The 12,110-nt window shown below is 41.5% G+C and overlaps 1 protein-coding gene across 1 annotated transcript in view; it reads right to left on the reverse strand.

Annotated features, from left to right (window-relative positions):
• The window catches only part of MTMR7 (myotubularin related protein 7), a 43,273-nt gene that overhangs the window by 13,612 nt on the left and 17,551 nt on the right, over window positions 1–12,110 (reverse strand). Inside the window, exons 4-7 of the mRNA XM_063135409.1 lie at window positions 10,671–10,828; window positions 7,408–7,536; window positions 6,243–6,377; window positions 2,995–3,127 (exon numbers count right to left, since the gene is read on the reverse strand). Coding sequence (XP_062991479.1) covers window positions 2,995–3,127; window positions 6,243–6,377; window positions 7,408–7,536; window positions 10,671–10,828 — 555 coding nt within the window. The remainder of the gene's footprint in view (window positions 1–2,994; window positions 3,128–6,242; window positions 6,378–7,407; window positions 7,537–10,670; window positions 10,829–12,110) is intronic.

Here is a 12,110-nt window from a genome sequence, read left to right on the forward strand (position 1 = left end):
GGGGCGACTATGGGACATTGCCAAAACATATGAGTTAAGGAAGCATTAGATGTATTACATCTCTAACAATTGTGTGAGTTAGACAGACCTTTATTGAAAAGGCGTTGAAAAGAAAGAAAGGAAAAGAAACCTAAGTAGGATACAATTTTGAGTGACAGATCAGCATGTGAGTGGGGAGACCTATTCACCCCTTTACCCACTTGCTGCATGCAAGAGGCCTTAGACAAGGGCCGGGATCTCTTCTCGATCCTCCCAGAGTGCAGGACACGGAATAATGGGCTCAAGTTACAGGAAGCCAGATTCCGGCTGGACATCAGGAAAAACTTCCTGACTGTTAGAGCAGTATGACAATGGAACCAGTTACCTAGGGAGGTTGTGGTCTCTCCCACACTAGAGGCCTTCAAGAAGCAGCTGAACAACCATCTGTCAGGGATGCTTTAAGGTGGATTCCTGCATTGAGCAGGGGGTTGGACTCAATGGCCTTATAGGCCCCTTCCAACTCTACTATTCTATGATATCCAGGTAAAGGGATCAGGCAGATGAAGATGGGAAAGACGTCTGCCTGAGACCTGGGAGAGCCATTATTTGTCAGAGCAGGCAGTACCAGACCGGATGGGCAAATAGCCTGACCTGGTAAAAGGCAGCTTTCTTCAAGTTTGATTCTCTGGCTTGTAGGCCCTTGCTTAGCCCAAGGCACGTTTATCAAACTTTTCACCTAGTGATTCTTATCCCCGCTTATTACAAAAGGCCGTCTCCAAAACAGCATCTCACAAAACTGTCCTCATGATAGTGCATGGCTGACAGCAAGGGACTCATCAAGTGATTAATGTATCCACGCAGATGGGAGCACGAGCCATTAGCGGCTGGGTTAGATCCGAGACGGGCTGCCTCTTGTTTGCAAAGCGCCGACGAAGCCAAAGGAGAGCTTTTGCTCCCATATCAAAGATCAATATTTGCTCTCCACTCTACTGAACAAAGTCCGTCAGGTCCTAAATTGCAGGCCTACGTCACCTGCGCAGCAAGGGATGCTAGCCGCTGACCTGGAGTTCAACAGGATGAGGAATTAAATCACTAAGCCAGTGCTCCATCAGATCTCACTGGTGCACCTTCAGATCTGCACATCAGCACTAGAAAACTTTTATCTGTGGAAAGGATCTGCAGGGAGGAGAATGTGGGACAGATCTGGCCTTAAGCACAGGAAACAGCCTGCCATGGGGGTGGAGGGAATAACTCATATCTCCCGCAAGCTCAGCATCTCACAAGATAACCTTATTTCCTTTTTCTAACAGAGGGGGGTGGAAGATGCAGTGGTGGAGATCCAGCCCTGTTTAACTATAAGCACTAACGCTTCAGAGCTGAGTTGCAAATTCTTATATCCAAATCCCACATTCTAACCAGACTAGCACTCTTCCCCCAACCTGTTCTTTTCTGATATCATATAAAGTCTGTTATCATTTGAAAATGGGACAGCATATGCAGGTCAAAGGCTTTTGCCATAAAGCAGATAAGATCCACAGCACCCAGGGTCTTGATCCTGAAAAAGGTGACACTGGTGTCCCTGCTTCTTCCCAGAAAACTGAATGTCAATGGGTGGGTTCACCCAGACGTCCTCACCACTTGATGACTGCCACATTGGGTGATGGAGTGCATGTGTGAATGGGCTACCACAGATATGAAACCATTCTCTCTGCGGCATTTTTGTCTCCTCACTTTCCTTAAGACATAATGCAGAGCGAATTCACAGCTTCTCCTGCCAGTCATCAAAGGGCTTGCATGTTCATCAGTTTGTGATTGTAACCTCAAGTGAAGACTTGTATGTGTGAACAGGCAACCACTGATTTAACACAGATATAAGACAAAAAATACATTTACATTGTCAGTTATCTCAAAATGCAATGCTTTCAGTAGAGTCAATTCACATGCTAACTCATCAAGTGTAACATGCATGAATGAGCCCAAGTAGAAAGACATCAACCAAGTGATGTGCATGCGCATATGAATCAGCCCAAAGGCATTTTTACATATTACATTGCTTAAACAAGGCAAAATTCTCTCCCTACCCCCATCCCAAATATGTCTGGCATGTAATTGCTAGAGCTGTGACCTGACAGAAGAGCATCTATGGCTCATGAGTCCATTGTTGAGCCAGACAAATGTATTACTCATGTCAACAAGACAATTCCACAATGACCACTTCAACCCTTTTTTGATATTGTGGACTATTAAATAGACCAAATAAATGCCCACAGATATGGGAGTGACTTGTCAGAATAGTCCCATGTCTTAAAAATATAACGTGAGGTCACCCAAACTGTAAATATGACCATGGTACATATGTACATATACAAAGAAATTAAGTCCCACTTAATTGTCAGGGACTTAATTGCCATAACTCAGTGGCAGAGTGCAGGCTGAACTCTCTAATTAAACAATCTCAGGAAGCAAATGATCTATATGTGAGACCTTGAGAGCTTACAGACAGTTCACAGGCAGCTCCTGATATCCTTAATGGAACTTATGTTGCATATCAAAGTGCTTTCGAACCAAAGTCTCAATACAGCCTTCCTTAACCTAGCATGCTCTGGATGGGTTGGGTTATAACTCCTACAATCGTCATTCTGGCTGAGGATTGTGGGAGTTGTAGTCTAACCCATCTGAAGGGGACCAGGCTGGGGAATGCTGCCTTAAGACTTTGGCACCAGAGCCTTAACATATCTTTGTAGAGTATTGATGTGGAAGAGCCTACATTTATAATATTTGTTGTTGGGCCTGTTCAGAAAACACACTAAGCCGTGGTTAGGCCACTAACCCTTTTGCAGCAAATGGTTTGTGAGCGTGTTTAAGCCATGGTTATGTAGCCACCATGGTTAGGAATGGTTCACATGACACGCTAAGCCATAATGTTTAGCTCAAAATGCTTAACCACCCAAAAAACCCTGATGAAACACAAGTGGTGCAAAGCTGCCCTCACCATCTGCACAGGGAATGATTTACCTTCGAGCATTTTTTGGAGACTGCTCCTCATGACGTGGATGTTCTCAATACCTATGAACTGAAACTTGATGTTGGAGTAATTGTCCTCATTCTCATAGCCCTTGCCAGCGGCTCTGTTTGCCATTGCGTTGAGCTGCAACGTAGAACAACAACAAAACCCAGAACCGACAATACTTGTGCCGTTACCCAAAGATAAATGAATGAAGCACAATATTTACAAAAAGCAAAAAAAAATGTACACCGGAGTATTAACTTCATTGCATATCTAAACGGTGAAATCTACCATTTAAACCTATATCTGCACACAGGGGGGATATTGAGCAAAACCAGTGCTTCCTTTGAAGTTGAAACTAGAGCTTTCTTTGAAGTTGGTGCTGCAGCAGCTCTGGGTAATAAATCCTTTTGGGGAGGTGCAGGGGGCGGGGGAGATACTATCTATTAGATTTGGATCCAGGAACTCACAAAATATATTTTTTCCTCACAAAAACCCTGTGAGGTAGATTAGGCTGAGTTATAGTGACTGAATCAAGACCACTCAGTAAGCTTTGTAGCTGAGTAGAGATTCAAACTCAAGTCTCCCTGGTCTAAATCCAACACTTAACTACTATGCCATTCCTGCTTTCCGCTGTCATTATAACAGATACTGTGTGTCTGGAAGGCTCGTATATTACAAGGATTCCTAGGACCCTCTGACAGAGACAGGATCCTTGTCAGCCAGACCACTGGGACAAAACCACTTCATCCCCCACAAACAGTGTACCTCAATTTGTACTTCTTTTCATAGGAGTCAATGGCAGCCACTTAATGATATTGGAGAAAGTAAAAAGAGCATACACAGGTACATAATTGGGCTGCAGACTAAACTGTTGCTCTTTCCCTAGCTTCAAACTGGGCTCTTTCACACTAGAGAGTGATGGAAAACTAGGAACTGGCTTTAATCGATCCAAAGGAAGAGGCAGGTAAGAAATAAATATATTAATATTATTTAATATATATTGATGCTGATTATTTTTATACAAATGTGTTGAAACTAAAAGAACAGCTGCTTCTGTGTTAGCAGGAGTTGCTGCAGTAGAAATATCAAAAGGTCCTTCCTGGCCAAAAAGACCACTGTATTTTTCTTTTAACACTATGATCAGGCTAGTGCCCGTCCTGCACTTGTGTCAGGATGACCTCTCCCACCATAAAGGAAGGGCAGAAGTAGCTGCAATTCCTGTTTGCCACTTTAAAGCAAAACCAGGGAGAGATGGGCACTCCATTGGATTGGGAGAGCGCTAAAATAAAAATAAGAATGCTTGGAACTCTTAAATGAAGTACTGCTTTTGACTGCACAGTTCATCCAGAAGATGGCAATCTCTCTTCTCTTCAGTACTGCAGTAGATCTAAATATGCTGACCTGCTTTCAGATGTTGAATTTTTGATGTCTTGCGTTGGTTTGCCAGAGGTACCAGTTGAGTTAATTAGTAATTAATTTTTTTAAAAAAAATAGGAGAACTAAGGACATTGTATGATGATTTAGCATCAGAACACTAAATGGATCTTCTAGCAAAGTAATCAACTCTGTCATATGTTGGAGAGAAGAGACCCTTTCTTTCTGGGGACTCTGCTATCAGTCACAGGCATGGATGCTGCTGAATTCCAAGCAAAGGGGAAATCAGTGGCAATTCTGCCCACAGCACAAATAATCAGGAATGAAACCTGCACTGAGGGCTAGAAGGCTTCCCTGATGACATACAACAATGCTGTGCTTCACAATGGCCACCCACACCAACGGGAAATGTTGACTCCTTTATTGCACAACACATCAGGAAGCCTTTGTAGGCTGTACCGTACATGCCTACAGTTGGAGAAGCCTCTGGAGCCACTTGTTAAGTGCAATTCAAGAGCTGTCATTGTGATTATAGTGTTGCCGTTACAGCAATTGTCCATTTTCCATAATTGAACTGGAATGTTTGTGAGCGTTCTGTGACATCACAGAGTAATGTGATGTTTTTACATCTTTTATGCTTTTAAATTTTTGTATATTTGTTTTTAATGTTCACTGTTTTTAACCTTTGCACACTGCCCAGAGAGCTTTGGCTATAAATGTAATAAATAAATAACTACCAATCAAGCAATCACTAGCACTAAAAAGCCCATAGCAACAGGCAATTAATTTTAAGCCTTTCGTGGTATTGCAACTTTGGCTGGCTTGAATCCAGGGCCGGGGTTTGAGACAAGTGTGAGCATGTGTGAGTGTGATAGAAAGCACTAGGTGCTAATTCTAGCTGGGGTTAGTGGGAACTAGGGATGCAGTCTTGAGGGAAGGGCTGTGCAAGTTACTCTCTGTGAATCTGCTGCCTGCGAGAGGGGTGCCCATTTGACTCTGGTTGCTTATTTGTGAAGAAGAAGAAGAAGAAGAAGAAGAAGAAGAAGAAGTTATTACCAAGTATCTAATGCTCTTACAATAGAAAGTAAACTTGGTAGCATTGTCCCTGAAATTTCCTATTGCTCAGGGAAACACCTTAACAATATGGTGATGGCCAGAAATGAGAGATACAACAATCTACTTCACAACAACTACTTTATTTTGCAATATAAGCACTCCACTCCCTGGACTAAACCATCCCATTTATGCATACTTGGCTCCGCCTGTTTTGATTAAAAAATGGTAGCTCTGACTAGCCTTATCAGACAGACAGCAGCCTGTCCTCCAGCAGAATAAAGCCAAGTTTGCATTGGGAAATGGTTCCCCTAACACACCATATAGGTAAACTTCTCCGATCATTCATGTCTCAAAGGGCTTACACCCTAAACATGGAGAAGCGCTCTGCAGTTGTACTTAAAAGATGCACCTCCTTATAAACCTCTTCCAAAGGATGCAGAGAGAAGCAGCTTCTCTCCACACTTTCAGGTGATGCCACAACAAGAATGGTTAAGGTACGATCACAGGAATTACCCAACCAGATATTTTGCAACTCCTGATTTCAATGCCTCCCAGGCTTCAGTAGTACATTTAGTATAAAATATAAACATAATCTTGAGGTAGTAATCAGAGTTCCCATTTGTTGACTCCTCCTCTAGCCAGAGCACTTGCTACAAAAAGACCAAAGAAAACAATATTTCCACTTGCTGAAATTTATAGTAGTCACTTCAGTGCAATTGAATGCTGTCCAATTCACTCTAATAAACAAACACCCAATTGTAGATCTTCTGGGACATGTCAGTCCACACTCAGCATTCACACAACAGAGTATGAAACCTCTTACTTTAGGCCGTGTATCAACAACATAGATGAAATCACTTCCCGGATTGGCCTTCCTGATCGACTGTAGCATCTGCTCATCTTCGAGACATCGAGCGCTGAAGCCAGACAGAGGCTGGCTACTCCTGCATATGGAAGCCTGTATGAAAACAAAACACAGACATGAATATTTAGATTAATATACTTGGCATGGCCAAATGGAGTTTATGGGGAGATGAGAAAGTAAGTACTTCTACTTGAGAATTAAGAATGCACTCTAGATTAGGGAAATGGGCAGCCCAGAAACTCAGTAAGACTGTCAGGAGGTTCTTATTTGGCCCTCAAAATATCCTCCAGTTTCAAGGAAGCACCCATTACTCAGGAACAGGCTACATGACAGATCACCTTTTCCCATCCGAGCCCGCCCATATTTTAAGATCTGGTGGAAAGGCAGGATAGAAATTAAATAAATACATACAACCAATATGCAGGCGATGTGATGCACATGATACAGCACTCCAAAAACAAAACAAACTACCACAAATAGCGCATCCAGTTTATTATTTTTTATAGATTTAAAATTTTTAAAAAAATCTAAAATTTTATAACTTTAAATTTGGGGGGCTTCCAAACCAAATCTGTCAGCCACAAATGTGATTTTCAGGCAGTCCTCTGGTATACCTCACAATCCGAACAGCTGGAACTGGTAACCTTCCGGCAGTTTTAATGCCTTTTGTTTTGATTCCGCAACATAATTAATTGTAGACACCCCAACAGCTTTCTGAATCATGTTCTTTACCACCTGCCTTTTTGCTAGCACAGGGTTTGCAGAGTTAAAATTCAATAATATATCACTTAGATTAATCAGTTTAAAAGATGGCGCCTCCCCCTCATTAATTGGACAGCAGAAGTTAAAAACTATTTTTTTAAATGCAAATACTTACAAAAATGATTGGTGGCAGGGATTTCCTTAGAAGAGCATCCCATCTCTCCCACACACAAGCAGGAACTAAAGCATGCTCTATCTATGCAGGTATTTAATAACTGTATTTCATGGCTAATGAAATCCAAATTTTGCACTATAGATGTATTCTGCATTATCATTTGTTCATAATCATTTAAAAATTATTTTAAAATTTAAAACAAAAGCAAGTGAATTAAATCAGCCCAAATTTCAATCCCGCACTTACATTATTCTGCTTGTAGTAGTAGGAAAGTGCTGGGAATCGCCTCCTACTACGGAATTTAGAGCTCCCCACAATGATATGGGCAGTGGCTGATTTGGGAACATAAACTTCAGTGGGATACGAGCTGCACACCTGTCCAAAAGTAGAAGGAAACAAAACTGAGTTTTCTTGATTGGTTTATTGAAGCAGAACATAGACTGACAGTGATAGAGCCCTTTCCAATGTACTGTTTCAAGGCACTTCACAAATAATTATTCACATTCTCTACACTTTACAAGGCTGAAGAAAAAAATAGCTGAGTGGAGTTTGAAAGCTTCATATTTCCCAAGATCAACAATTCAGCTTTATTTCAGAACGGAACATTTTGCCTTGATCTGATGCATCTCCTTGCACTGCTTCTCAACACACCCCAAGTATTTTCTGTTAAAGATGCAGTAAAAATGATTAACATCATTGCACTCAAGATTTTCCCTGCCACACAGAAGCAGCAGCCAACAAAACTCAGAGCATGCTAAGATCATATTGCACACCTTCTTTAAACTATGGCTCTGTTCAGATGTAACAATGGGCCTGTTCAGACAATATGTTAAACCATGGTTAGGCTGCTGACCTTTTTGCAGCAAATGGTTATTGAGTGTTTTTAAACTGTGTAATGTAGCCACCATGACTAGGAATTGTTCACACGACACACTAAGCCGTAACGTTTAGCTCAAAACACTTAACCATCATGGTTTAATGTGTTGTCTGAACAGGGCCAATGTTGGTCCAATAAATTATGGTTTATTGGCCCAAGAATATGCACCCATGCACTACCTTCCTTGCCCTTATCCTCTCCAGCTTTGATACTTGTATCCCAGCTTGTTAAACCAATTTTTCATGACATCCAAACTGGGAAACTAATTTAAGCACTGTTTACAAACCAGAATTTGAAACAAGATCAGATACTAGCAGTGCTTAAACTGCAGTTTCTCAGTTTTGGGTGTCATGGGAAAGTGTGGTTTAACAAGCCAGAAAATAAGCACTAACACTTGAGGGAAGAACAAGAGGGAAGATGACTCAGTAAACCTTTCTCAGTCCAAGAAGCAATTTGCAATCTGGGAAAGGTCTCAGGGGCCACATTCCATCTGTGAGTGAGGCTAAAGGCAGAGTGGGTTGAGCTAAAATGTTGATTTTACTGATTTTAAGCATACTCAGAAGTAAGCAGTACTAAATCTCTGCATGTGTATGCAGTAGCACGGAGGGCTGAATCACTCAGCAGCGTTTTCAAATAGCATCCCAAATACCAAACTGCTGCATGTCAACTTATAAGAAAGCATGAGCATCATGTCTACTCACAAGTGTGCAGAGCAGGCCTTTGCATGCCTACTCACAAGTAAGCAGGACAAGCTTAAGAAGCAAGCAGGACTGAATCACTCAGCAGCTTCCTTCCCAGGCCCCACTTCCTCTCCCTAGCAGAGAAAACATTCTTATACCCCATCCCCAGCAGCAGCTGATCAGAAATAAGAACTTTTCCTTGCTGAGCACTGAAAAGAGCCATTTTTAGTGTTCAGCAGGAAAGAACTCTTATCTCTGATCCGTTGCTAATTGGAGATAAGAGCTTTTCCCTGCTGGAGGAAGGAGCAGAGCCTGGGAAACAATCTGGCAGGCTGGAGGGGAACTCTGTGCAGGCCATAACTGTTCATGGACTGGAGGTTCTCCATGCCTGCAATGAACCATTATTGACCCAAGATTGTTATAATTAAACTGGGCCATTAAGTTGCCAGGGAGATGGGGTAAGGAGAAGTGGTTGCTGCTGTCCTTCACATTCTGCACAATATGTGGTTTATTCCACAGATAGAGATATGCAAATCAGCAAAACCCAAGCTCACTGAAGTTCTCCAAATTCCATCTCGAAGCTCATCCCGACTTATGTCTGTATCAGATTGCGAGCTTTGTTTATTTCTTTATGCATGAAAATCTGTGTGTATTTTCATGCATATTTTTTTGAATGTACGAATTAATTGTGCACATCTGTGAAACGTAGGCGTTCTTCCATTGAAGAAAAATTTGTGCAGATTTTTCAAAAGTATACATTTATTTTCATGTGCCTTTTTCAAAAGTATGAACACTGTTGAACATACTTTTTGGGTCTGTTCATCACATTGCAAGGTCAGAAATGTACGAACTTTGATTGCAGATTGTGTTCAAGTCTGTGTTCAGTCTGAAAGCTGTGAACTACATATAGACTTACCAAAATGAATTGAAGCTGATTTCTCATATATCCCTAGCCACAGACCCAGGGCCCATGAGAGGGGGGTGCAGGGGGTACATCGTACCTGGGCCCAGGGTCAAAAAGGGGCCCCCAAAGGAGGGGAGCCTGAAATTTCCTGGGATCTCAGAAAATGTTTGCATATATTGTGTGAAGACTAGCATTCACATTTTGTGTAAGCCTACATAGTTTTATATATCGTAATTCATAGAAATTATGATCCATATTATTCATTAGACAAAAAAAAACCTATGGTTTACAAAAACAACGTTAAGGCTCTACAGTTTCCAAACAAGCACCAAAAAGCAGGGAAATTGGGAGTTAAAGTTCACAAGCCTTAACCCCACATCCTCCCTAAGGACACAGAAATTGCAAGTGAAATTCTCATTCTCCCAAAGCAGATAAACTATGAGGATAGGATGGAGAATATGATATGCAGCAGTGACTAGTCCCAGATTTGATAACCTTTCCTCATAGAGAAGTCACTGCAGGCTCAGATCCCATCAGTGTATATGTGACGTTGGGATGCTTTCCTCCAGTGTGCATCGCTTTACAAATGCTTATGTATTGCCCCCAGCTCTTTAGAGTAAATAGTAAGTTTATCTACCTTTTTTACTAATACATATGTCTTCTGATGATCTGATCTGCATTGCAACATAAAAGGATGTTTCAATGTGAATTCTTTCTCCTTATCTGTATTGTAGCATAAACAACGATGTTCAAATCAAATGTGCTTTCTTATCTCTGATCCTCTTTTATTTTATTTTTATTTATATTTATTGTGGAGGGAGTATAAGAGCATAAGACCTTAAATGCAGAAAATTAACAGAGTGCTCCACTTCACCCCCTCTCGTCTTCCATACCCTTTTTGACCTTACAGGCTACAGCTCATGGCATGAAACTGTAGTGGATAAAAACAGGTGGAGAAGGGAAGGGGCCCAAAAGAAACTTTGTACCCCCTGATAAAATTCCTCCCAGAGGCCCTGCACAGACCACAGCTTCAATCACAGTGACTCACTCGATAATCTCTGTTGACATCACTGATCTGCCAGTAATTATTCGGAACTCCCATTCGGTTATACTCCTCCTTCATATTCGTTAGATTCCAGCCTTGTTCTCGCTCTTCTTTGTTTAGTTTTGGGTTGAAAGAAAAGCAGTACAACTCTTCATATTTCACTGTAGAGAAGGAAAAAGTCAAGCACAGACACTATTTATTCATTTGAATTATTACTATTATTACTACACAATGTTTATTTGCTGAGTTGTGCCAGCTGTCACTAAAAGTGGAGAGGAAATGAATTCGTAAGCTTTTAGAATACAGCTCGAATACAATTCCAGGAACTCAGTCATCTTTCACTCTCTTTCTCTGCTTATTGTCATGGCGTGACTGTACATACACTGTTTTGTTTGCTTATGAACAACTGACATTGTTAACCTAAAGTAGAAAGTCCTGACTGGGATTCTGGCATGCATTTGCACACCAGTATCCAAAACACGAACTAATAATCATCCATTACACCTGCTAACATCACCGGCTGGAAGCTCTCACAGCTAGATTAGATTAGAGCCAACATGTCCTGGTTTAAACTTAAGTTTTTAACCAACATTTAAGTTACAAAGTGGAAGGTGTAATGATCGTTCATATTCACAGGTTGTTAAAAGTGCTTGACAGTTAGGCTGCATGAAGCATAGCAGGGAGTTATCATAACCTTCTTTCACAATCTCCAGAGAAAGAATGAGCAAATATCCCCTATCAAATCTGTTCATAATTTCACGAACTTGGTGAGCCATCTACTGATCTGAGAATGTGGTCACCATGTCTCTCTGTATATATATTATAGGCCAGGCTTCTCCAACGTGGCATCTTCCAGATGTTTGGGGCTACAGCTCCCGGCATTCCTGACTATTGGGAATGCTGGCTGGGGCTGATGGGTGTTTAGGTCCAAAATAACTGGAAGGCACCAAGCTGGGTAACACTGTTATTGGATACTGATTCCTAGTTGGCCTACACAACTGTGGTAAATCACTCACTCCAGTATTTGACTGGAATGTCCCAGTTCAAAGATAAGGCAATGGGGGAAACCCAAGTAGAAGTTAATAAATTAATGCAGGACTTGCATCAAAGGTAGGGGTGGTTGGGCACCTGCTGAGGATCCACACCCTTTTCCACAGGTGTACAATCAGATGGGACAGAGCCCTTTTGAAAGAGAACTGCATGATTTCTATGTCTGGTGAAATTGTGTCCTAATTACTCAGCTTCCTTCTAGGCCTTTTCTAGACAAGGCTTTATTGTGCGCTCGCCATTCCTCTTTTATGGTAATTTGTGGGTGCTTTAGACAACAGTGTCACCCTCCAGGGCCTCTCCCATGCTTTCCAAACATTTTCACAGGAGGGGTTTGGTTTATTTTTTTAAATAGGAACAATCTGGCATTTGGGGAAATGGCAAAATGAAGTGCTA

This window comes from Elgaria multicarinata, chromosome 10 (genome assembly GCF_023053635.1).
Source record: "Elgaria multicarinata webbii isolate HBS135686 ecotype San Diego chromosome 10, rElgMul1.1.pri, whole genome shotgun sequence".
NCBI classification, from domain to species: Eukaryota; Metazoa; Chordata; class Lepidosauria; order Squamata; family Anguidae; genus Elgaria; species Elgaria multicarinata.